General features: G+C 42.0%; 2 protein-coding genes across 5 annotated transcripts in view; one reads left to right on the forward strand and one right to left on the reverse strand.

Moving 5' to 3' along the window:
* TSPAN12 (tetraspanin 12) overlaps positions 1-12431 on the forward strand; it is an 86049-nt gene extending 73618 nt beyond the window's left edge. For all 4 annotated transcript variants that reach the window (XM_081929037.1, XM_081929036.1, XM_081929038.1 and 1 more), the window contains 2 exons: positions 5804-5947; positions 8800-12431. In XM_081929037.1, coding sequence (XP_081785163.1) covers positions 5804-5947; positions 8800-9105 — 450 coding nt within the window. In that variant the 3' untranslated portion in view covers positions 9106-12431. The remainder of the gene's footprint in view (positions 1-5803; positions 5948-8799) is intronic.
* Positions 12432-20234: 7803 nt separating this feature from the next.
* The window catches only part of KCND2 (potassium voltage-gated channel subfamily D member 2), a 289437-nt gene continuing 281890 nt past the window's right edge, over positions 20235-27781 (reverse strand). The window contains exons 4-7 of the mRNA XM_081928980.1: positions 25988-26077; positions 24480-24575; positions 22100-22347; positions 20235-20612 (exon numbers count right to left, since the gene is read on the reverse strand). Coding sequence (XP_081785106.1) covers positions 20435-20612; positions 22100-22347; positions 24480-24575; positions 25988-26077 — 612 coding nt within the window. The 3' untranslated portion in view covers positions 20235-20434. The remainder of the gene's footprint in view (positions 20613-22099; positions 22348-24479; positions 24576-25987; positions 26078-27781) is intronic.

A 27781-nucleotide genomic window follows, 5' to 3' on the forward strand; every position in this document is an offset into this window, starting at 1 on the left:
GCTGGACAATAAAGAAGGCTGATCGCCGAAGAATTGATGCTTTTGAATTATGGTACTGGAGGTGACTCTTGAGAGTCCCATGGACTGCAAGAAGATCAAACCTATCCATTCAGAAGGAAATCAGCCCTGAGTGCTCACTGGAAGGACAGATCCTGAAGCTGAGGCTCCAATACTTTGGCCACCTCATGAGAAGAGAAGAGAAGACCCTGATGTTGGGAAAGATTGAGGGCACAAGGAGAAGGGGACGGCAGAGGACGAGATGGTTGGACCGTGTTCTCGAAGCTACGAACATGAGTTTGACCAAACTGCGGGAGGCTGTGGAAGACAGGAGTGCCTGGAGTGCTCTGGTCCATGAAGTCACAAAGAGTTGGACACAACAAAACAACAACAACAATAACAATAGAAAAGGGAAAAGGGAACAATAGCTCACTCTCTTGCCCGCTCATGATGCACAATAACCCTAAAGACATGCTTTTATTTGTTGGAAAGAGCAGCCGGATTAAGGGAGCAATTGCAACTCCCTCCCCCCGGCTGCAGGTTTTAATGAAATGACGGGGTCGCCAAAGTATTTGTAGACCTGTCGTGCACGGTAACCAGAGCAGAAGGCGGAGGATCAGGCAGATTGCTGTCCCGCCATGGAGCTAGCAAAGCAATTGAGCCCTGTGCTGTCACATAATGGAAACTGCCTTGGCATCCATCAGTTTCCAGCTCAGGGCTGCCCCCACACTAGAAAACCCCACAAAGCGATCCTGCCAGCGACACTTCTGCTCACCCCCTCATTTGGTGGGCAGAAGGGGGCAGTTCTACAGCGGCCCACAGGGAACGTGATTGACATATCAGTCCATCCAATTCCACACCACCCAGTTAAAAGAGGGTTTGAATTGCTGTGCCACTAAGTTATGCTAAGGGCAGGCAATAGAAATAGTACTGGGCTGGATGAAATCAGGTCTGACCTAGGACTCAGCGACACTGCTGCAAATAAAACGTTTTAAGTGTTTTGTAATGTGCAATGTACAAATGCAACACGAGATGGCGAGAGTGAGCTATGGCAATTTCAATGTATTTTTTAAAAACTCCCCCCCCCAAAAAAAGCATTTTTTAAATATGTGTGTAGATTCCACCCTAGGATGGGGGAGTTTAATGTTCATAAGTTAAAGTGAGAAGCTTTCCCACAAAATGAAAGCAAAGAGCTTGTCAGAGATTGCTAATACTGACTCTAGTGTAAAACTTGAATGTCTAAAGTTGGGTTTGAGGTGCAAGTACTGTGTTTTGGATTGTTGATGTATTAAAATGGCCAGTTTTTGTTTGTGTTTAATTTATTGCAACAAACTTATGGTGAGAACAGCCCTGGTTTTGTATATTTTTGGATCCTTGCTGAGGGAAAACAGCACTGTTTGTTTGGTTTTTTTAAAAAAAGAATGACCTATTCTATAGCGAAAGCATGGAAGTGCACAAGGTAAAAGCCATTAATTCTAGATATATGTTCAGGCACAGGAAAAGGAACACTTTAAATGCCTGTCGTTCTCTTGCCCTGGTTGAAATCTGAAATCTATCACTGTTGCACAGATTTCCTGTTTATTTAAGTGTTTCCTGGCCACATTTGATGTCTGTATTTGTTTTAGAAAGCACTCAATAGACAGAACGTAGAATTAACAAGTTTAAAGTTGCACTCCTCTAAAGCTATGCAAGCGTTAGAAGAAATAGCAGCTTTTTATGAAGACAGAATGAAAGAATTCTGGTTTGCTTAACCTGAAAAAATAACTTCCTTTCTTGCACTCGGGTGACTGGATTTAAAAATGGAGTCACTAACGTTTTCCTCCAGAAAGCTCAGTTTCTGAAATAGCTGTGGGGAGTACTTGTGGGGAACTGCTGCCGTGATCAGTAATTGAGACTCCCTCTCCCAATGCTTTGCTCTAACTTAGGGCTGCCATTCATCCAGAATTTCCGGGACGTATCTGGAATATGGCAGTTGGAGACAGTGTCTGGGGGGAAATTGCTGAAACGTCCTGGAAAATCTGGATGTATGGCAACCCATGTCAGAATTTCCTTAAAAATACAGTGGTACCTTAGGTAACAGACGCTTCAGGTTACAGACACCGTTAACCCAGAAATAGTACCTTGGGTTAAGAACTTTACCTCAGGATGAGAACAGAAATCACCTGGTGGCAGCAGCGGGAGGCCCCATTAGCTAAAGTGGTGCTTCAGGTTAAGAACAGTTTCACGTTAAGAACAGACCTCCAGAATGAATTAAGTTCTTAACCCAAGGTACCACTGTAGCTCAGAATCTTTTTCTTCTTCTCTTCCTTCTTCCTCTTCTTTGCAAAAAATGCTCCACAACTTTTGCATCCGAATTTTCACTTTTTGAAAATATGGCAACCCTACTTTAACTGGGGAAAACCTCCATCTATTTACAGAAACTTAAGTGAAAATGTACAGAAGCGTTTTACCCAAATGCTCATTCAGAAATTAACCTGATCCTGCTTTCCAGTGAGCAAAATGACATCGCAATAAATCGCATTTAAGTCATACTTAAGCCACTGAAATAAATGGACTCAAGTTAGCCATGCCACGGATCTAAATGGGTTTACGCTGTGTGTGACTTTGGTTGCAATTCCACCACTTGCTACAAGATTTAGATTGGGCAGACATAGCCCTCCACTCACTTCCATGGCCTCAGCCGGCCTCTTACTGGCCTCTTATTGTTCACTGGTGGCATCCCTGAAATAGGGTGTTTGGGTGGTGGTGGTGGGGAATGAGCCAGCCCAGGATCCACTGCATTGGGTCCAGTCCAGACCCAATTGATGCTCCATCCCAAAGCTGGCTCAGGAAGAATGCACCATCTTCCTCCAACACAACAGCTTCCGCTGCTGCAACTGTGAGGACCCAGGCTGTGAGCACAAGTGGTCACTGGGTCGTGGTGGCACCAGGGAGTTAGTATAGCTCTGCCCGTGGAATACAGCTGCTTTATTGCTTGCGCAGATGAATGGTGGGAGATTTTTTTACACTTCCTCCCCTGGTTGAGTCCAACCAACTCTCGTTGGCCGTGGTTATTTGCTTGGCTGGCAAGACAAAGTCAGCGCTTTTCTTGGCTCGATAGCAAAACGATGGGCACTTGGCATTTGTTTTTATTATTTTATTTTATTTTATTTTATTTTATTTATACCCCGCCCTCCCCAGCCAAGACCGGGCTCAGGGCGGCTAACATCAAATATAAAAACAATTGATTAAAATACAACTTAAAAACAGGATTAAAATACAACTTAAAATGCAGCCTCATTTCAGCGGAAGCCCCGATCAAAAACGGTTTGGGGGGAGAAAATGTCGAATCTTCACCAAGGCCAACTATCCAGACTGGTCCTCCGTGGGCCAGAAAAAAGCCAGGGAAGTCCCCAAATAGGGCTTCCATCACAGAAGGAGAAGGAAAGAGGGGGAGGGGATCATTTTGAAATGTTTCTAGAACCTGAACAATTTATTATGGTAATTTGGTGAACACGTCTCAGCTCTTTGAAAATTTTTGTGTTTACGGTTTTCACAGCGCCCCTTTAAATATATCTCACTCACCTCCCCAAACACTTCTAGCTATAAACCTGCCAAACAACATTTTTTTTTGTGGTGGTGTTTTTTTGCAGGGTTAGAGCAGTATGTGTGCAATCCTTAACACACACACACACACACACACACACACACACACACACACACACAGCAGAAGAGAGGATGTTGTTTCAGAGTGAATCCCAAAGGCCCATCAATGCAATATCTATTAATCCATTGCTATGCAGAGCAAAAATGTAAATGAGAGCCATTCCAAATAATGGAGCATGCTTTTGCACAGAAACATAGGTCAAAACCAGGCTGTCATTATTCTCAGAATAAATAGAAATAAATCAGACATTTTATAACAGCAATGCTCAGAAACATGGAATGTGTATTTCACTCTTCAATGCAGACTGGAACATTGTCATATTTCAGAGTGAGACTCCCCCCGTGACGCTGCTTAATTGGAATTCATAGGTTATATCCAGTGCTAGTCCTACTCTGAGTAAACCTACTAAAGCTATTGGATGTGAGTAACTTAAGTGCATTAATCTTAAAAGGTCGACTCTGAGTATAACTTACTTGGATGCAACCCCAGTTATTAGATCTATCTGTCTTCATAGGAACTTGCTTCAGAAGGTTCCTTCAGAAACTCTTCCTCCATAGGTATCTATTTTCATTATTTATCTTGCATTGCCATTCGTTATCAGTTAGGATCTGAAGATTTCAGATCCCCTGTCCCCGTTCTCCCAGTTTTCCACTGGACTTCATTTCTGCATAATAAGGAGACATGATAGTTATTTCTTGCCTTGCTGTGGCCTTTTGGTGTCAGTTTGAACTAATATTCTCCACTCTTTCCTTCTGTGTGTGAGAGACATACACCTGCAAGTTGCACCTGACAAAATGAGCTCTGGCCCACAAAATCTCACGCCACAATCAATCTTAGTCTTTAAGGAGACATCGCAGTTTTGTTTCAGTTGACCAGTGCATCTGTTCTTTTGAAATTTGTTGCTACGCACTTTGAAGCCCGTTTCTGTTTCATGAGGGCTAGAAACCTGCTTTAAAAAGAAGAAAGCTGAGATTCTTCAGGTACAGAATGCCCTTCTGCCTGATTTAAATGCCGCAGAAGTGACTGCCTAAGAATAGAATTTCCTGCTGTAGTCCTTTCTTTAAAATTAGCCAGAACCCCAGCAGCACTTTGGAAATAGGGATACATATTAAATGTATCCCTGGCCAGGGGCAATCTTTGAGGAGGCTTAATTAGAAAAGCTGTCTTCCTATTATGGGGCTATAACTGATTTGGTGTGTTTCCCGTTTTGAACATTCTGCTAACTATTTTTGACCGCTTACAGATCAGCTATTGAATGCGTTAGAGCGGCGCTCATTCTCTGCCCTAATGAGGGCCTATCTTTTTATTTTACTAAAAGCAGATAGTTTTAGTTTAGAAAGGATGTTAGTTTTTTTAAAAAAAAAAATACTTGGCTGAGTATTTTTATGCAGAGTTCTTTGACTTTCTAATACCAACTTGTTAAAAAGAGCTATGCATCGCAAGACACAGGAATGAACTCGAGGTTAAGGGGAATGTGTTTAATGACTACAAATCACACAATTTAGTGTAGGGGTGGGGGGTGGGGGGTGGGATCTCGCTTGAGCTTTCCTGGAGTTTATGGCCCATTTCTAGAGTCAGTGATTTATGAATTTCAGTCAAGGTGGAAGTCTGACAAGCAGAAGGAAGTAGCCAACTTGGCACACCAGAATATTTATTTATTTATTTATTTATTTATTTACACATAAAACACATACATTTACGCAATACACATACGTAACATGCTACCTTATTTTCATAACATAAAACATACCTACATTACTCTATATAATACCTACCTATACTGTACATATCAACATACCTACACACCTACCCCACACGGACACCCACCAAGTGACTTGACTTCCAGCCACTCTTGTTACGCTACTTTAGTTTTCCAACTAGCCTAAACGCATTTCATTATTTCTTTAATCTCTTCTTCTATTTCTTTAATCTCTTCTTCTATCTTGACTTTACTCTCCTTTCACTTTTCTGGATTCACTCAATATCTGTCAGAAATTCTACTTTTTCCACATAAAGGCACACCAGAATATTTAGTTGAAGGGAGAAATAAGGTGCATTCAAAGTCATACTAGGCTCCATACGGGGTGCAGGGCGGAAGGGGACCTCGAATTCTTCTTAATTCCCATGGAGCATCACACCTGTGCCACCTTCCTTTTGCAGTTTAAATGCTGTGGAGTTGTGTACTTCACGGACTGGCTGGAAATGACGGAGATGGACTGGCCTCCAGACTCCTGTTGCGTCAGAGAATTCCCAGGATGCTCCAAACAGGCGCACCATGAGGATCTCAGTGACCTTTACCAGGAGGTAAGGACGTCCACAACATGTTCGTTTCTAACCTTTGGAAGGTGGGTGCTGCTGTTATGGCAGTAGCTTCCCATGGAGGTCATTCAAACATCAGGAAGAGCTTTTGAATGGTAAGAGTGGTTCAACAGTGGAACAGTCTCCCTCAGGAGGTGGTGAACTCTCCTTCCTTTTTTAAAAAATATATAATTTTTATTAAATTTTCTGTTTTACAATTTGGAATACTCATTTAAACATCCTTAAAATAGCAATGACTTCCCTTCTTCTCTTTCCATGGTTCATTTTGCATATTATAAACCCCTCTATATCTTACATAAACTAAACCAGTCAGTCTTCCATTATTACATCCATCAAAACTTATTCACACTGTTGAATTTATCTTAATGCTTGCCAACGTTTTCAAGTGTACATAATTTCCCCCATATATTCATTAAACATTTTCCAATCTTCTTTAAACGTATGTTCTTCTTGTGAATAAATTATTATTATTATTATTATTATTATTATTATTATTATTATTAAGCCATTGGTTCAAAAATTCTGCTCTTCTAATTTGCCTCCTTGCACAAGTTTCGTTTCCCTCGCTTAAAAAACCCCAAACTCCAGTTTTATGTTTCCGCATTGTGATAATATGCAAACTACAAAGGACTTTTAATTTCACCTGCAGTGAATTAAATGCCTCGCTCTTTTCATTATCTTCCCACTTCTTTTATCTGAAGAGCTGAAGTGTTTTGTGCAGAGATTTGGATGGAGTATGAACTTTACGGCTATTAGTGAATAATTATAGGCGATCCCATCAATGAGTCTCTATTTTCACTTGTCACATAGCTCCAAAGATCCCTCAGAAGTATGTGGAGAGCGTGGCCTTTTGAATCTTCTCCATGAGATACCTATAGCTTTCTTTTTCAACAGAATGTGCTTTCCTGTGAAAGGAACAAACTCATCTCATCATTTTGGGAGTTCATTAAAAATATCTGTATAGTGATATGGAGCTTTGGAGACTTTCTTCAAAGTCCTCAGAGATCTTGGCATCTTGGCTTTTTAACGAACATAAATTTTTGTGACATCAATAGGTTCAGTAGAAAACGGGGGAGGGGGAAGTGCCAGAACAGAAAAGGCTGTTTTATGACTAGGAAACTAAAAATTCTCTCTTTCTCTCTTTAATTTATTGAAAATTATTGTCTTGTTCATTGGCGTTCCTACTCCCCAGGACAGCTAGCTCACTAGTAATAATAATGCCATTAAATATCAGCATTTGAAAGCAGATAAAACGCTGGAACAGCAGAGCAATAAAAAAACACACACACAAGACAGAATTAAAAGCAACTCTAACAATAAACTAAATGGCATGGGGAAAATGAAAAAAAAAAAAGGCTTTTCCTGGCAGTGGAAGGTTGTAAGCTTTAGTATCAGGCAACTTTCTCTGAGATGGGAGCGTTCCAAATGTTACTACTGTGGTTAAGGGACTTGCCCTCAGAGCATAGGGAGTACCTGGAAAAGGACCTCTGAAGATGACCTCAATCGATGGGCAGGTGCCCATGGGAGTAGGCTGTTTTTGAGGTTCCTTTTCCTCAAAAAGGGCTTTAAAGGAAAGAATCAATACTTCGAATTGAATCGAACAGTGTGTAGCAGAACAATATAACACACATGCTGTGGAGCATTGCAACATCTTCTTAGCACTGAGGTGAAAAGCTTGAAAAGCCTATCAAGGTGAGAATCAGTGCAGGTACCAATTTCTTTTCTAGATAGTCAGTCTAGAAGGATAACATGATCAGGTACCTCGACCCGCAAAGACTCAAGGAGAACTATTAATTCATCTTTATTTCTCCTAGGATAGGAATTCTGTCAGGATAAGACCCTCTTGGGGCCCAAAGCCAGGCCTGAAACCAAGCTCCTAGGATGCTCAGATTAACACAACAAGCACCTTGCCCCAACAGAGAATATTTTCAGCCAGTTTGTATGATCTTTGGAGTCCTGGGTGGGCTTTTGGGCTGGTCCCATGCCTGATTCCTTAGGGCAGCTGGGATCACCTCCCCTTGCAAAATATATCAGCTACTTCCCGAACCCAGCCAGTCAGGACACATGGCCAACAAGCCAATGATATAATAATAATAATACCCCGCCCATCTGGGTGGGTTTCCACAGCCACTCTGGGCGGCTCCCAACAGAATATTAAAAGCATGATAAAACCTCAAACATTAAAAGGGCTGCCTTCAGATGTCTTCTAAAAGTCAGACAGTTGTTTATTATGTTGGTGCTGCGCCAAGAACCCAAGTGGACACAAAGCAGAAATTTCAACTTGGCTATGTCCATCTAGCTTCTAGGTCAGCACCCTTCTCCCAGAAGAAGTTGTGGATGATAGCTGTTTTGTTTTAAGGACTGACATAAAGCAGCAAGAGGGACACGGGTGGCGCTGTGGGTTAAACCACAGAGCCTAGGACTTGCTGATCAGAAGGTCGGCGGTTCGAATCCCCGCAACGGGGTGAGCTCCCGTTACTCGGTCCCTGCACCTGCCAACCTAGCAGTTCAAAAGCATGTCAAAGTGCAAGTAGATAAATAGGTACCACTCCAGTGGGAAGGTAAACGGTGTTTCCGTGCGCTACTCTGGTTCGCCAGAAGCGGCTTAGTCATGCTGGCCACATGACCCGGAAGCTGTATGCTGGCTCCCTCGGCCAATAAAGTGAGATGAGCGCCACAACCTCAGAGTCGGTCACGACTGGACCTAATGGTCAGGGCTCCCTTTACCTTTACCTTTTTAAAGCAGCAACACCAAAAAGCGTTGTGGAAAAGATCTGGAAATTTGGGGTCATGACTTCCAATGGTGGTTGACCTTTCTTATCTCTCTTGGTCCACAGGGTTGTGGTAAAAAGATGTATACTTTCCTGAGAGGAACAAAACAACTACAAGTGCTTCGGTTTCTTGGAATATCGATTGGGGTCACCCAGATTCTGGCGATGATCCTCACTATTACTTTGCTGTGGGCTCTGTATTACGACCGACGTGGCCCAGGTACAGATCAAATGCTGTCCTTGAAGAATGACACCACACAGCACCTGTCATGTCATTCAGTGGAACTGCTGAAACCCAGCCTGACGAGGATTTTGGAGCACACATCCATGGCAAACAGCTTCACCACACACTTTGAAATGGAGGAACTTTAGGGTGATCGTCACTTTTGCTAATTGTACATTTGAAAAAAGAGTCTGAGGTCATCATTCTGATTCAGAGAAGAAAACAGAATGAATGGAGATGTTCTTCATAAATGACAGTGATCCCGGGCTCTTAACCTTTCTGTTTCTTAAAACGTACGTGACCTGAAGGTTCTAGCTATAGTTTTACCACTAAAATATATCTATTGTTTTAAGTACCGAGAGTGAATAGGTTCTGTTTCGTGAGAAGATGTGCATTATATAAAATGCTGATTGTAGCAGGGCCTTAAAACGTTTTAAAAAAAATAATCAACATTTTAAAATTAAGAAGCATCTGTCAAAAAGAACACCATTCAGGTTATGACTTTAGGGCTCTTTGATTCTGTCTGAACATTTGATTTTAAATGATTAGGTAAGAGTGTGGGCAACTTGCTCAGCACTGAGAGCTGATCAGTGTTTTTGCTTACTTGTAATTTAAGTAATTTTCATAATCGTTTGAAGAAATGGTAGCTGGATGTGTTGCACTCTGATACTCTGATGTGTTGCAAGCCGCAGCTGTTGGATATGTTGCACTCTGATAAGCTTTTTCTGGGGTTGTTAATCACAGCCGAAGGCAGACCCTTCAAAACCCGGAAAAGGATCTAAAGCCATGAGGTTGGAAAACAGGGATCTCTTTCTCTTTTAAGTGCTTCTTTCTTTCTTAAATTTTACAAAAAAAATCCAAGATAATCACCTTTCCCGCTCCGTGTACAGAATCCACCTAGACTGGCTTTTGAATCTTACTTTGATGTTTATGATGGGATGGCATCCTCTGTCACACCTGAGGGAGCCACACTAATTTAAGGACTGTGGCATACACCGCTCTGTCTTCCTATAGAGAGGAGTGGCTGCTGCTGCTGCTCAGAATCTGCTGCCTGAGGCAGTGCTCTCACTCCGGCTAATGGTAGGACCGGCCAATGGGTGAAACATATTCAGCTGCAGCTTAGTGAAATCCATGTGTCTTAGCTTCCCCGTGTAGCCATAGCCAGTGCAATTCCGAAGTTGGATCTTCGGATCTTTTTCTCCCCCAGCATTTCAAAACCCTGAACATCCAGCCCTCCCACCACGTGCACCTAGACTCACAGAGCCCATATCCCATGGGCAAGCTAATTGTTGGTGCACAGTTAGTTGTTTGTAAGCTGATAGGACTTGATAAATTGCTGGGAAAGCCTATTTCAACCCCTCTGCTTGGACTTTGTGGAAATTGCCTCTAAAAGATCAGGGATGTTATTTGTATATAATAAGGCATGTGTATGTATAGCAGAACTGAAATCCATATTCACATTTTACTTCACACTTTTAAATTTTGTAAAAAGAGAAACGTGTGTTTTTAGCAGTGTCTTTATCTAGCTGTTTTTTTTAAAAAAAGAAATACAGTGGTACCTCGGGTTACAGATGCTTCAGGTTACACGTTTTTGGGTTGCGCACCGCGCCGAACCTGAAAGTATCAGAACTGGTTACTTTCGGGTTTTGGCGCTCATGCATGCACAGAAACACTAAATCGTGTTTTGCGCATGCGCAGAAGCACTGAATCGTGACCTGCGCATGTGAAGACGCGGCGCTGTGGGTTCCAAACGTGCCTCCCGCACGGATCACGTTCGCAACCCGAGGTTCCACTGTACCTCAAACATCTACTTTTAAAATTAATTTTTAATGTTCAAATTAAATTATGTGGTCCAGAGAGATTTTTAAAATGCTAATAAATGAGTTATATCTGAAATACCCACTTTTAGGAGAGGAAATTAAGTGGTGAATGGTCTTGGAACTGGATTTATTGAAGAGAGATTCTACATTCTTTCTCAGCAAGGGATCGTGAGGATAATGTCTTTAATCCTCTTTTTCCTGCCCTGTCCATTTTTTGTTCAGAATGTGTGTGGTGTTAACTCTCCCATTGAAGCCAATGATACATACATGTGTTTAATTCTGGCTTGATTACTCTTCACTTTTGGTTTCCTTCCTGTAGCACATGACCTGGTTCATTTTCTTGAACCATCTAGAGCTGTTTGTACCTGTAGAAAGCATTCTGTGGGCCATAGCTTGGAGCATGCTTTAATCTAGATTGCATGGGGAGATGGATGAATGGATGGCCAACACTTGTCCAGCCAGCCTCGCCCAGCCTGGCGTCTTCCATATGTTGTTGGACTGCAGTTCCACCAGCCACACACAGAATGCCCAATTATCCTGGATGGTGGGAGTTGTATTTTTTGCTCTAGAAGACTCACTTTTCCCCTCCTAAAAAGTAAGGGATAATGTGTGTGCGTCTTATGGAGCGAATGCAGGCTGCGCAGCTATCCCAGAAGCCAGAACAGCAAGAGGGATTGCTGCTTTCACTGCTTAGTGATCCCTCTTGCTGTTCTGGCTTCTGAGATTCAGAATATATTTTTTTCTTGTTTTCCTCCTCCAAAAACTAGGTGTGGTCTGGTGCGTCTTATAGAGCGAAAAATGCGGTAGTTCAAAACATTTAGGAGGCACCAGATTGGGGAAAGGCAACCTTGTTTGTTGGAGTAGGAAGTTGGAGCGGTTTATTGGACTGGGAATGAGCAACAGCTTGCCTTGCCTCCCCTTCTCCGGTGGCTTGGGTATAGACCCAAGTTTGTTGAAATGCCATTTTCTGAGATCCTCGTTAACAAACACAGTGCTTCAAACAGCATTTCTCATTCTGGACCTCTGCAGAGACTGCAATTTAACGGAGAAGGAAGTCTTCTCCGAAGCAACATGGTAAAGAGATTAAAATGTATTTATTGAATTGCAAAAAGTGCATCTTACTGTATTTTATGTGTACTATAGAGTTACGGTTGTTTCCACCTAGCCACATTCTTGTTTCACATGTTATAGTAGCTAATTTAAATGCTTGCCAATCCTGTGGTAGCTGCTTAAAAGCGGACTGTGTCGCAAATGTCGGCACATGGCAAGCTGAACTTCTCTGGCTTCGGGCCAAGTTGGTCCCCCGTCCACTGATGCTCAAAAATGGGTATGTGGGGGTAACTCTGAGTGGAAGCCAAAGGTTGGAGTCTGCCGACTTTTGCATTCCCACAAAAAACTTGAAGTGGCTGCCATGTGACTCTGAGATATATGAACCCACCTTTAAGCTTCTTTCCTCTTGAGCAGTTTCCCTCAGTGCTTGCAAAGTCAGACCAGGGAACTTCCCTCATGGGATGAAGCCAGCATTGCACTGGCCCGAGTGGAAATTTCTGTCCTCCTATGATTTTAAAAATTGTTCCAGTTTGCACTCACAGTGCTTCAGGAAAAAAAAAAAAAGAGCTATGTGTATTGTTGCAGGCAATAAAACCACTACTGTCGGATATTTTGTCATGGCTTTATTTGAAATGGGAGCTGCCCTCCCATTTTCCTAAGATTCTGTGCGTTGTAGACAGAAACTTTCGCCTTCTTTATATTTAACTAATACAGTGGTACCTCGGTTTTCGAATGCCTCCGTAGTCAAACGTTTCGGAACTCAAACGCCAAAAACCCGGAAATAAATGTCTCGGCTTTCAAACGTGCCTCAGAAGTCAAACAGGAAACGCGGCTTCCATTTTGAGCTTTCCGCTTTGAGGCTTCCGCTTTCAGTTTTAGGTTTTCAAATGCTTTGGAACGCAAACGGACTACCAGAATGGAAGTGTTGGTGATGACCTTTAAAGCCCTAAACGGCCTTGGTCCTCTATACCTGAAGGAGCGTCTCCACCCCCATCGTTCAGCCCTGACACTGAGGTCCAGTGCTGAGGGCCTTCTGGTGGTTCCCTCATTGCGAGAAGTGAGGTTACAGGGAACCAGGCAGAGGGCCTTCTCGGTAGTGGCGCCCGCCCTGTGGAACGCCCTCCCATCAGAAGTCAAGGAAATAAGCAGCTGTCCTATTTTTAAAAGACATCTGAAGGCAGCCCTGTTTAGGGAAGTTTTTAATATTTAAGGCTGTATTGTTTTTAACACACAATTGGGAGCCACCCAGAGTGGCTGGGGAAACTCAGCCAGATGGGTGGGGTATAAATTATTATTATCATTATTATTATTACATTCGAAAACCGAGGTACCATTGTATTACGGCAAGCCCACAACTTGTGCACATTCACCTTTACACAAAGAAATATAAAAAGGGGCTGGGGTTGTGGGGAAAATTACTTTGGCATTCCCATTCACCATTGAACCCAGTGGGTTTGGGCTATACACAATTTCGGCTTCAGACGTGATCCCTGAAACGTAAGTTGTGGAACTACTGTATAATGGGAGGGGGAATAACTGCCTCTTTCAAGACAGAGGCCAGCGCATTCTCCCACACGGATGCCTTTGTCACCCTCTGGACGCAAGATACATCCAGACTGGGAAAATTATCCCACATGCCCTCAAACCACAGCAGCTCAAAATAAGATCCCATACAACAAGATGAGACAGTTCCTCAGGGGCCGTCTTAAAACCAGCATTTTATCACGTGGTGCCACTGCAGTGTTTTCACAGATAACAGCACCTCGCCAGCGCCTAGGGTCCAATAACAAATATTTGCCTATAGAACAAACAGACATTGCTTGAGAACTGCCAATCTTTTCTTTATCTCAGGCATGGAGAAATGTCTCTATCTCTGTAGTGCATGCCAATATTTCCTTTTAAGAATCCCCGGAACTGGGAGGCAGAAAAGGTAACTGTCAATCATGTAGACCTGAGCGTGAATATTAACAGATTCGGGTGCATTACAAATGAGGTGAATGAACTCACACAAGTAATTTTGTAAATTTGGCCTCCTTGGGTCTCTGTTCTTCGTCTGTTCTTTCACTTCACTTAACGGAGCTTTGTCTAGACACATTAGATGGAAAGCTTTGGCAACACGTAAGTACAAATAGTTTGGAGCGATCGTGTTTAACGGAGCCCTTTTTTAATCTGCCAATTTACGTAGATGCCCACAGCCTACTTAAAAAAAATTAAACTACAAAAATAGATGGGGATTTATTCCTGTCCATATGGAAGGCATTCATGATTTCTGTTGTAATTTTTCTCCCATACAGAAATATTTGCTTATGCTATATATCAGAATTTTTCATCAGTTGCATCAAATTCAATCTTGACTGCCTTCTGTCCCATGGTTTCACTTGCCCAAAGTGCCGTTTTTTTATTTGTGCTGAAATAAACTGGTGCCTGGCTTTAGTGAGAGTAGACTCTAAGCCTGCAGATTGTATCTTTTGCACCACAGCTTTCCTCTAGCCAACACTACACTGTAGTTTGTGGTCCATAAGTAGCCTAGGCACATTAAATACCTGGAAGCAGAGATGCTTATGCCATATCTCTTGGTCACTGTGGCACTGTGGGTTAAACCACTGAGCCTAGGGCTTGCCGATCAGAAGGTCGGTGGTTCGAATCCCCACAACGGGGTGAGCTCCCGTTGTTCGGTCCCTGCTCCTGCCAACCTAGCAGTTTGAAAGCACACCAAAGTGCAAGTAGATAAATAGGAACCACTTCGGCGGGAAGGTAAATGGTTCACCAGAAGCGGCTTAGTCATGCTGGCCACATGACCTGGAAGCTGTACTCTGGCTCCCTTGGCCAATAAAGCGAGACGAGCGCCGCAACCCCAGAGTCGTTTGCGACTGAACCTAACGGTCAGGGGTCCCTTTACCTTTACCTTTAAGAAATGTGCTATTTTGAGGCAATGGAGGAGAGATTGATGTTCAGAAGAAAGTGGTGCTTTTGCCTGAATGGCATCTCGAATCACACGATGACTTTTAGCAAAGGTTTCTCACATTCACTTGAGGTTAATTTGAAATACAGGCAGGAGCAAAGCGCTTCCTGAATGAGGTTATTGCAAAACCAGTTGTCCCATTCAAGCATGCAGAAGTTTTATTTAAATATTCCTCAGATGTCCGATTTATTCAGCGTAACACATCTTGTTATACCGCCTTTCCGAAGTACAATATCAGTTTCAAATCTCCCCGCCCCCACTCCAAAATTGTCAAAAAAACCTCCAACAACCTTGGTTTCTTTTGTGTGATACACAGAAATAATTACATTTCATTTACAGCACAGATGCATTTTACACAGTCGCCAAGTCATTCACTACCGAAAAACAGCATTTAAATCACCTAAAACACAAAAAGAAGTTTTAGCATCTGAATTTCAGAGGGGGGAAATATAACATTTTTGCATGGGTGATGGGGCCGACGAGCGTTTTGGAAAATCCTTACCAAATTCAAGGGCAGCTGGGGGCAGAGAGGGTTGCATGAAGGTCACACTGCTGGAATGTAACCTGTTCTATAAGGAATGTAGCATCTTTAGAGATGGCATATTTAAATCCCAGCAGGGTTTCAATAGGGTACAAGATTGGGGGTCTTGGAGGCATCTCATCATTGTGCTACTGCTCTGTTTTCCTCTTGCACAAAAGCCTTTTGTGAAACCGGTGTGGCAGATCTCTGTGTTATAACCTGTTTTTGCATGCAAAGTGCATCTCCCGGACCAGGTCTTTAGTCTCCAGGAGTTTTCTGTGGCTGCCATATTCTATCGGCAAATTTAACATTCGTTAAACACAGTTCAGAAGTGCAATGTTACTAAAAGAAGCAGAAGCTGTTGCAGATTCAGATTCAGAAATTGACACAAATTGCAAACAAAGCGAGTTCTCGTCAAAGTTAATCGGAGGGAGAGTTGGTAAACCTTGAGCTGCCCTTTCTTGCTTTTTATTTTAAGAGTCCAGGGCAGATCGCGCACTCCCTGCATGGTGAGGCAAGCCAAGGGCTGCTTCACCATTTTCCAGCGCTTTATATGAAAATGTTCATATTCCGCAGGAGTAAAGGGTTACAGCGGCAGGTTGTCAAAATGGAACTGCGTTTCTGTGGTTGAAGAATGAAATGATTGTGTGGTTTCAGTGGAGTCACTTAGAAAGATTACAGCAGAGAAAAGAAAACTCTAGCGTTGCATATTATAAAAAACGTCGGTTGAGTAAAAAGGGCCAGATGTCACTTGCAAACGCTGTAGACTCTTTCTAGTGTGTGGAAATGAATGGGTGTTCCAATGCAAATGATTAAAATTATGCCTAAGTATCACAGCTTATCTGCCTTCTTTTATAAAACAAAACAAAAACAAAAAAAACCCACCAATTTGACTGTTTTGTGTAATGTTTCCTATGCAAACTTACCTGGCAGGAAGCCCCATTGAAAATCCTCTGCACAGAAACATAATGTAACTGACGGGTTACCGGACTAGTTCAGTATCTGCCACAACGTCTCGTGTGAAATACCACCAATTGGTGCAAACATAAGCCCTGGCAATGGGGGTTGGAGAGAGGGAGGAAGAGGAGGACTGGGCTCCTGCTTCCATAACAATTGTATAGAAGAGGGGGTTTTAGCAGATGCCTCTATCTGCCTAGTTCTAGGCACAGTCTTTAGATCGCACTGTTTTACACCTGGCCACCCTACTGGCAAAAGACTTACTTCTGGTGCACTGAGTACCAACTACGTAAGTGCTAAGATGAGCGCATTTTGGAGAGGATAATTTCCAGGGCAGATACATGTGACCTAGGTGAAAAAAAATGCCAGAAGATGCAAAAATTATTTCACTTTCTGCCTTGCATTATTCATTGGTCTGTATATATATATATATATATATATATGCAGGTTTTGGTGTCCTCGGGTGTCTTCCCGTGTAAAAGTTGGGGTGTCTAGGCGACGTTTCGACGAGGTCTCACTCGTCATCTTCAGGCTGGTGCTTTCGGCTTCTTGTTACTGGAACAGAGCAGGATCTCAGTGTTTGAGTTCCTATAAATACTGTTGAGGGGGTGTGGTGTATAGCCTCCAATGTTCTGGGCAGAGAGGAAGTTCCCAGGCTAGTGTGCCTTTTCTTCTTTTGTTCCTTAATTACTTGAGGGATATCTTGGGTGATTTCTTGAGTGATATCCTGAGTACCACTTAGGTGGGTCATTAGGTGTGGATTAGTTGCTAAAGTCTTTGTGTCTTGACCTCTTGAACTTTGTGAAGAGTTTTTCTGAGAAGATGGCTGTACTGCACTTAGTTGTGCTTTGGCTTGGCTTCGTGTATAGGGGCGAGCTGTGGTTTTGTGGCCTGTGTCAGCCAGATCTGTGTAGGGATTGCAGGGGGGTGCAGCATCCGGAGGTGCCACCATGGTTTGGCTACTGGATGGTGTCTGTAATTTATCTGTGGAGAGGGTCTGGGTTTGGGTCTGGTGTGGTTGATTGGTGATAGCGTTCTGTGTGCCTCTGGATCTGGTGTCAGTTTTTGTGGTGTCAGTTTTCATGGTGGCACCTCCGGATGCTGCACCCCCCTGCAATCCCTACACAGATCTGGCTGACACAGGCCACAAAACCACAGCTCGCCCCTATACACGAAGCCAAGCCAAAGCACAACTAAGTGCAGTACAGCCATCTTCTCAGAAAAACTCTTCACAAAGTTCAAGAGGTCAAGACACAAAGACTTTAGCAACTAATCCACACCTAATGACCCACCTAAGTGGTACTCAGGATATCACTCAAGAAATCACCCAAGATATCCCTCAAGTAATTAAGGAACAAAAGAAGAAAAGGCACACTAGCCTGGGAACTTCCTCTCTGCCCAGAACATTGGAGGCTATACACCACACCCCCTCAACAGTATTTATAGGAACTCAAACACTGAGATCCTGCTCTGTTCCAGTAACAAGAAGCCGAAAGCACCAGCCTGAAGATGACGAGTGAGACCTCGTCGAAACGTCGCCTAGACACCCCAACTTTTACACGGGAAGACACCCGAGGACACCAAAACCTGCATTCCTGTACCCGTGAAAATCTACGAAAGCATATATATATATATATATATATATATATATATATATATATATCCTGCTCTGTTCCAGTAACAAGAAGCCGAAAGCACCAGCCTGAAGATGACGAGTGAGACCTCGTCGAAACGTCGCCTAGACACCCCAACTTTTACACGGGAAGACACCCGAGGACACCAAAACCTGCATATATATATATATATATATATATATATATATATATATATATGCTTTCGTAGATTTTCATATATATATGAGAATGCAAGAAATCTACAATTTCTTTTATTAACCCCCAACCAGGCTCCAAAAAAGGAGTTTTACCTGTGCAACCAATAATACCTGCATGAACATGTCTCTGTTGCCCTGGCTTAATCCCTGTGATCCTCTGCTCTTGTATGTATAACATTATGACAATTCATTTCATTTCCCCTTGATTCAATTTCAAAGGAGGGGGAGCCACACCAAAGGGAGATATTTTCCTGCCCACTCCGAGAACTATTACTCTTAATGCACTGATATAGCATGGCTAATCCGTCCAGAGGACTGGGCTGGGAGAGCCTATAATTCTACATACCCCATCCCCTCTCTTATAAATGAGCCTCTGATCCAATGTTGTGGCAATGTGAAATGTATTTGGGTGTGATGCTGGTCACATAATGTTACAGTAATAGATGTAACTAACCCATACTAGACAAATTGTTTGGGAATAGATGAGGATGGCATCTGATGACCAACATCCAATATATTATTTTTAATATGACATAATTGCAGACAAGAAACTATGTAAGGACACCCTTACTTCCATACAGCAGTGTATTCAATGACTAGATGAAGACACATCTGTTAATACACAATCATATAGGACCCATTCTAGCAGAGGTGCTATATAAATCTATTTAGTAGTTTCTTGAGAAGCACCTTCAATGTTTGGTTACACGTTCTTACTTAGAAATATCTTGAAGATCTGAAAAAAACAACAACCCACCATGTTCCTAAACAAAATAGCAACGGTGGAGAAAAGTTACTTTTCTGGAAACAGCATTTTAAAAATCCTTTGGACAATGAAACAAACAAAGAAAAAAAAGATTTAAACAGTAAAGTTTGTGTATTGTTCCTACAATTATATGAGTAATCCTATTGGGGTACATCCTTTGACGTCACTGTTTTTTTTTGCAAAATTAGGTCCTTTAAGTTTTCACCATTCATCCTTGTGAGAGTATTGCATTACTAAGTGTTTCCAACTACAGATTTGACAATCAACGTTTTCATAATCCTCTGCAAAATTAACTTGCATGTCTCCCAGTGCTCAGCTTGTCTAATAGCACAACATAACAGCGACGTTTTAGAGATGTTAATCACTAAACCCAGTGATTGTCACTTTGGATGAGATTTACATTGTATCACTGCACTAGGAAGACTGTCGTTTTCAGGAAACATAAAGGATGGTGTTCATAAAACAGGATTTCTCAGTTAATTTATGGAAACCCTTGACATTCAAAGAGGATAGAAATGCAGCGAAAGGCAATGGTTGGCTTTAAGGAATTACAGGGTAATGAGAATTAAATAAACTTTTTTTAAAAAACCCAAAAGCTAACATCTGTGACACAAAAATTTTGCTTTTGAAATTATTCAAAACATTTTCATACAACAGAAAATACTTTACTGTCTATCCGGGTGATTATTTTACCTGTGTAGCTGAATTTGTGCAGTTTTATACATAAAGGCCTGATTCCTGATACAACAGGTGTATGTTGAATTATTGCAGTTGTAACAGTACCAAGGAAGCAAGCGAAAAGAATGAGAGACGCTAAACTAACTGAACACCTCAAGTTCACTAATGCATGTTTCAAGTGAGAAATACTTCATTTCCCCCACAAGAAAGGAAGTTATTTGCACAACCATGGAACATTAACAATCAGTTTTTTTGTAAGTGCACAGAAATGTCCCTTTTCTACAGTAAAATGTTATCATGCCTAACCTGAAATAAACAACAGAAGTAAACTCAGATCACAGCTCCAAAGAATTTTCACATGCATTATGGTTGTGTTTCTTTCAATTGATACAAATATTGTATGAGCCATTTTCTCACTATCTCTTTTAAACTCACTTGGTCCTGGGTTCATGGTTTATCGACAGGAAAAAGGAGGACACATTATCAAAACTTCATTTCCAGTCTTGGTTTTGCATTCATTTGGAACTGTCTGACTGGTGGGTTGCCGGGTGCGTTTTTTTGATTTTTTTTGTTTTTAGATATTTTATCAAAAAGATTTTTCATGGTAAGAAGAAGCATCAATGGGAGACCTTTCATTGTGCTCATAGAGTAAATCAAAAGAGTCACAGAAGAGTTTGCTCCAGAAAAGTTCAAGTGATGTGTAGAAATTCCATTTGGTTGCCCAAAGCACACAGTTCAATACGGAAAACCCCAAATGTTTTGCATCTCCAGAAACTCAAATTTCCTTTCTTTTTTGCCATTCCACTGAACAAAGAGTTGTCGCGTCCCTCTTTCTTCGGGATCTTATGCTCTTGGCCGCCGTTCAGCTTCCGAGTGGTCTTTATTCTAACTGTTTTATAAAGCAGATACTCTCACAATGTTTCCTCCTGAGTACCTTGGAGATTCTGGTCTATCGTCTCCCTCCGGCGTAGTCACAGGCGGTGTTGGAATGCTGATTATTGCTGTGGTTACATAAGGCTGCTCACAGTTTAGTTTAACACACTCTTCCATTTTGGCATTTAAACTGGATCGGCTAGAGAAGTTTAAAAAAACAAACAAAAACAACAACCAGTGGATAAAAAAAATTATACAAATGTCCCATCTGCTTAGTGTTTTCTATTCAATTCTGGTATGTCACAAAAGCATCCCGGTTGCATGTAGGATGCAACGCAAATGTCTATTATCTCTTCCAATGCTTATTCTACTGTTCATCCACCAGCCTCAACACATTTTACATGGAAGCAATTAGGAACCATGTCTTCATTGTAGATAAGAAAGAAACACAGCACTACAAAGGTAGGCAGGTCTGTGAAATCACCATGAACAGAACACCAAGGCGGTTTTCTGGTCTACTGCTTCATACTGGTCCTAGTGACTGGTGGCATCTCAGGTGGCTGTATTTGCTGTTGAGAGTAATGGAACAGCTGACCTCAGTTACTAACATTAGATAACCAACTTAGATATCATAGATGTTATAAGTGCGGACACCTGAGTCACAGACATGTGCAATTCGTCTATCTACATTCATTTCAGCGGAGGCCACCATATTGGGGTGCAATATTTTCTTTGGAAATAAATGGGACATGTCACACATGCAAAACTCTATGCGCATGTCAGTGTATACAAATCCTTGAATTGCAACAGATTTTGGTGCACCAAATTACTCTTTGGGTTGTTTTGGAGTCTATTATTACAACATGCTTATAAGCTTTCACAAGAGCAATGCACCTTATTAAAATGCCCTGAAAGGGTAGCATATTTCGACTTCACCATTTTACAAAAAAAGGTCATAAATCTCAGTCATATTATGTACATGTTATGGATATGAGAATCTTTCAGTATATGACTAAAATTAAGTCTTGATAATGTTTATTTAATAGATTTCTTTTCTTTTCCTTTTAAAAAACACCTCTCTCATGTGATATGGTATGAGATCAGTTGATATGCCTGTAGTCACAATATTGCCCAGTGCCATGAGTAAGTTCAGGGCCCATCTACACAGCAATATTTTCTCAATAAAGATTTTCAATCACGGTGCAGTTAAGATTTTTTTTTTTTAATGAGGTCATCTATCAAGGGGAAGTATGACAAATGGTCTTGTGAACAGCTATCTGTAAACATACTGACCATATTGAATTCATAGGTGTTTTCAATTCATTTGTGCCTTGTCACAATGGGACTACTCAAAGTCTCTCAAAATGTGGTTTCCAGTAGAGCCCAACATTTTACATAAATGAGTTGCTTTGATATTTAATAGAACTGACATACACTCACTGTTCCTCTGCCAGTTAAGCACTTCAAAATCGTTACGTTCAAGACTAGGAAACGGCTTTCCTCTTAACATTACAGAACACAGGTTATGACCCCAAACGGAGCAATATTTTGCGCGGGCACACACACACACACACACACACACTCCATGCCAATTCTTTGATAGGCAGAATCAAACATCATGTTATCTCTGCCTGGAGAGCAAACATAATGCTATCTCTGTCTGGGGTCATTTTTAAGCTGAAGTACCTGTTAGACAGAGGTGTTCTTTCCATGCATCTGATCTGAATGGTACTGAGTTCTTGGACACTACTTGGGCGACTGCCAGTTAGGTTTGTGTTTGGGATGCGGAATGTCTTTTTATGTCTCCGTGAGCAGCAAGAGCTTGTCACTCCATGTTGAGAAGACAGGGAAGGACTCTGGCTGGACTGCCTGTTGGCAGCGGACACCTCCATGCAGCTTTCTTCGTAGGTTTGTTCGTCCAGGAAGTCGTGATTCTGCTCAACATGATTTAGAAAGGAAAACAGCATTAAAGCTAAAAGCGGCTGTGATAAATGAAAGTTTCCCCACGGCACAAGATTTGGCCTCGTTCATATTTCATGGGAAGAGAGCTGGTTTGCTTATTTAATAAATTTAGTAGCCCAACTGTTCAAAATACAATGTTTTCCCATGGCAGCTTACAACATTTAAAATAATTTAGAACCGTATCAAAATATAAGCAATGTAATCAGAAGCACAATAACAGGAGAAGGAAGGGTGGGGGGGACCCAAATTCTTCTATATCGTTAACTTCCTGCCCAATATATCACAGTCAGCCATATCGGTAAAAGATTTAAAACAAAAATACTGCCAATTGAACTTTCACTTAAAGCAGTTTAAACAAAAGCAGCACAGAGCCCAAGTAAATAAGGCAAGTAGCAAAAACAAGGTCCCCTTCTGATTCAGATTTCTATAGCTTATTAAAAAACTGGCATCATTAGGGCTGCAGATTTCTACAGATTTCTATAGCTTATAAAAAATTTGCATCATTAGGGCTGCTAATTGGCAGACCCAAACTCTGCTCAATTTCATGCTGCAACACTCTGAATTGCATTTCAGTCTGCTATATGTACGCTTCAAAACAGGATGCGGCACAGTGTAGAGTATGGGTGGTAAATAGGAGTGCACATATAACTGTGCTTTTTTTAAAGTTAAAAAACCCAAGGTGCCAGCACTCATGCTTTCGATCGGAATGCTGCGTGTGCCAGCACAAAATGGCTGCCATGCAGGTCAAAAGAATAAGCAACAGTACTTCCTGTGGGTGAGCACTGTCACAAAAAAGCCAACCTTTCATGTTTAACGGACACTATTTTTAAAAGGGATCAAATCTGGTGCTGTGGAACTCCTCATAACGCAGACTCGTTCAGCCACCAAACTCAAGGCAGCGGCCCTGAGACATCAGGTGGCTTCTGAACACAGGAACGTCATCCACACCTGACTGAGCTTCCAGGAGCAGATGAGGCTCATGTCATTGAAAGCGATGAAAACAAACACCATATAATGGTCCAGTGCGGAATACAAGAGGCTACGTTTTCTATTTTGCAGTGAGCAAAAGCGAAAAAGAGAATGCATATAATAAAACCACTACTGAACTCGAAGTTCTCTACTTCCAACAAAGGGAGCTTCCTCCAAGTCAGGAAGCCTTCCTCCATTGGAGGAAGTGAGTTTTTGCAGCCAACCTAGTACAATTTTGCCAGCAGAATTGTCATGTGGCATTTTTGGTATCTGCTGAGAGAACTTCCTGCACTGGTGTTGTATTTCCAATAGCCAGCATGTTCAGATTTCCCCTTGGATCTATCTTCTTTCTTTTTGTTGTCAGCACTCAGGAACGGGGATGCGAAGTTCAGGATATGGAAAGGGGCAAGTATGAACAGTGCTGCACACTTTGCTGGAGGGAGACAGTGGTTACTACGGATGACCCTCCAAGTTTCCCTATTTTTCAGGGACAGTCCCAGATTTACAGAAGCTGTCCCAGTTTCTGATTTAATCCCAGAATGTCCTGTATTTCATTAGGGGGTCCCTATTTTCATCAGAGAAATGTTGGAGGGTACGGAGTTATGCAACCCCCAAGCTAAGGAGATAAGTAATTATACAACCTTTAGAAGACATCTGAATGAAAGCCCTGCATAAGGAAGTTTTTTAATGTTTAATATTTAATGTTTTTATATTGTATATGTTGGAAGTTGCCCAGAGTGGCCCAGTCAGATGGATGGAGTATAAATAATAAAATTATGATGATGATGAAATAGGATGTCCCTATTTTTATCAGAAAAATGTTGGAGAGTATGCAACTCAGCCAGCGAATTATCTGATCAAGCTGTTCATAGGTTAAACTGAGCTATTAATCACTTAAGCACAGCGGTATTCTCAACAGAGCTAATAAAAACACAAATGAGTGCCATTTTTCCATATAAATTCTGCCACCAAAATAATTTCAGGAAACTGCCACTTCATGAAATTTCACTTGCTAAGTATGATGAAAATCTACTTTATCAGAGTAGTTCTTAACTAAGAGCAACAAGAGAACAGGAAATCAACACCATATTTATTTTTCTCAGATCACAAGGAAGCTGCAGGTTTATCATCTTACCGTGGTTTTTTCCAGACAGTGCAGCAGGTGGTGGTGCTGGATTTCAAAGGAAGAACCAGATTTGCTAACAAAGACCTCTTGTTCATCACCGCATAACTGTAAATACATTGAATATTATATTTTTCTCAGTTGTGAAGGAATAGACTTTAAACTAAATTCTTGATCAGAGCACATCTGGACAATTTATAAAGAGATCTGTTTTGTGGAAATATCAATTAATATAAAATAATTTGCGCATATCCACTGATCATTAGATTTCCTTGAAAAATCCTTTCAATGAGCCCCCATCCCTGCTAATAACCTGATTCGCAGTTCATTTCAGGTGAAGTATTCGGTCTTAAGACCAAGAAAAGTGGAAGCATTTAAGCAAATGACCGGTTTGCCCTCCACAGTAGCTGTTGATCAAAGCTGTCCTCTATGAAGGATCCTTTTGACATTCTAATTCTTTTAAAAAAATACGTCTACGCTGGTTATCATCAATATATGTTGTAACAAACTCCATATGTTAAGTAACATAGCTGCACACTTTGCAGCATGATCTAAAAGCGTCTCAAAGGCTAGCCAGCAATTCTTAATGCTCTAAAGCTTTCCTGAATAAATGGGCTTTAGAAAATCACCTCAATGTCAGGAGGAAAGAATACAGACCTGCACCTCTTGAGGGAAGTGATTGCAGAATTCTGGAACTGCTAGTGATAAAGGGCCTGCTGTTTGCTGCAGATGACTTCGCCTCTTACATTAAAGTGGGCAGGTTAGTAAACTGCTGCTCACAAGTTTGTTTAGATGTGGGTTTACGCTCTGTCTTCCATCTCTTCCCCTGCCCTTTAACGTATGTGATGCAATAATGTGCGATTTAGCAGAGGAATAAGAACGGACAGATCAAGAGGAGTCAGGAACGGACAGATCAAGAGGGGAGAAATTCCAGGAGAGGGATTGTGATGCAAGCACATCCTCATTATAGCAGGGACCAGTCATCTGTAATATACTATACATCAAAGTTGCAGACCAGTATGAAACTTGGTGGAGACCAGCAGGCATTTGGTCCATGCTATTTAATGGTGTGTCTGCCTGGATTAATCTATCCTGGTGAGTTATAACGTTATAAATGCGTTATAAGAATGTGACACCAGGGGGCACTGTACAGCAGCCAATGGAAAATTGCAGAGAGCTATATAATGGTTTTTTCCCCCACCTCTTAACTTTTTTATATCTGTGTGTAGATCCAGCCCCTGTCTGTATGCGAAGGGGAGATGCTTTCTGGATGGCAGCTACCAACTCTTGGGAGCTGTATCAGAGATTCAGAGGATGAAGGCTGCTTTCAGAGCTGAGCGGGCAAGGCTCCATCACCTTCGACAAAGAGCTGACTGAGTCCCAAGGGAAACCTGGCTGTCACAGCTTCCTCTTAGGAAGCACAATGCTTCCTTCCTCAGGCCTCTGGTGTGAACCAGAACATGGATTGCTGGGCTCTTATTGAATGCTTTTCCCGAATTTAGAATGCACACACTCATTACCTGGTTACTGAGCAAGCCGTTCCTTTTGCTCTGCATGTATGCATTGGCAGTCCCGCTCTTCGCAGCATGGATCCTAGCGAGCCTGGCTTTCTGTGTTGGGGGAAGGGGGAAGGAATGAGGATAAGAAAGAAATGTCACTTGCCTTGGTATCCTTCATTCTGTTTTCAAAGGAAGATAACAAAGCTAATTGGAATTGCGTTTCTGTGAATAGCAAGGTCCCTAATCACGGAAGGGACTCTTTCAACTGGGCTTTCAGGTGCGGGCGCTTTCAGATTTACAATGCAAATGAGCAAGAAGCATTTGTTTCTCAGCATGCATCAGCCAACGAGAACAATGAATGGTGTTTACACGCATTTTCACATTAGACATGTTGTTTCTCCATTTTTCCGTCACCAGGATCATGCTGTTGCTTGTACGTCAAGGTCAGAAATGCTGCTTTCATCTCCCTTTAATTACTCCATTTCTAAAGGTTCCTTCGGAGAAAAGGACAATACACCAAAAAGAATGCGCCGCTGTTAAACTGCTGTGAGGTGCCACACACAATTGCTCAGAACGTTCTGATTTGTGGTAGAACATCTGCATAACACAAGGAGAGCTAAACCAGTGGATCTCAATTTCTTTGAGTACAGGGCCTTGTGATATGACAACAGTGTACACACAACAAGGCCTGGTTGATGGGACTTTGCTTGGATAAATGCCCCAAACACCGAAGAATTCAAACGAAAACCTTCGTATTTGAATAACCTACTTTTAATTTCCATTATCAAGGCAATCCAGGAATGTCCACCTTAAATTCAAAGCACAAACATCAACAATAATGTTCCAAGGGTTAGTATAAAGAAGTGTAAGACCCTGTGGCTAAGAAGCAGTGGTCTAAGCAAATCATGTTAGATGGAAGCTCTTGAGTTCTGACACTCTTCTCAAGCTATCTACAGAGCTATCTTCAGTGCTATACTTAATAGACAACTCTTTTCTACAGTGACAGCTTTTGCATGTTGTCACACATGCTGACACTGGAAACACAAGTGCTGCATCCCATTTTCATATATCCCATAACACTTGAAAAGGAGGCTTATATGTCTTTCTTGATAATTGCACAGTTTTGCAGGAACTGACATAGAAGAAACAGTTGCCCTTAGGGTAAAGAAAATACGCATCAGTGTTTAATATGGAGCCATTCTCAGCAAAGCATTTGGATTCTCCTTCTCATATCACAGGCCAAAGAGACCAAGGACTAAGGCGATTCTTCAGTTGAATTATGCATCAAATTTGTACTAGTCCAACTTTGTTGAAAACTATTATAAGGGAGGGTAAGATAAGGAAAGGACTGGGTGCAGATCGGCTCGCCCATCTGTATACAACTTTCTGAAGTGACTTTCTAACTAAGACACACTGCACATGCCAGGCCTGGTTGACTTCAGTTTTCTTGAGGACTATTCTATTTTCCGGATAGTCATTTGATGGTGCAACCCCCTGTCTCCCTCTCAGATAGGTAAAGGTAAAGGGTAAAGGGACCCCTGACCATTAGGTCTAGTCGTGACCGACTCTGGGGTTGTGGCACTCATCTCACTTTATTGGCCGAGGGAGCCGGCGTACAGTCATGTGGCCAGCATGACTAAGCCACTTCTGGCGAACCAGAGCAGTGCACGGAAACACCGTTTACCTTCCCGCCGGAGCAGTACCTATTTATCTACTTGCACTTTGACGTGCTTTCGAACTGCTAGGTTGGCAGGAGCAGGGACCAAGCAATGGGAGCTCACCCCGTTGTGGGGATTTGAACCGCCGACCTTCTGA

The sequence above is a fragment of the Podarcis melisellensis genome (genome assembly GCF_964234715.1).
Source record: "Podarcis melisellensis genome assembly, chromosome: 10".
In the NCBI taxonomy this organism is placed as follows: Eukaryota; Metazoa; Chordata; class Lepidosauria; order Squamata; family Lacertidae; genus Podarcis; species Podarcis melisellensis.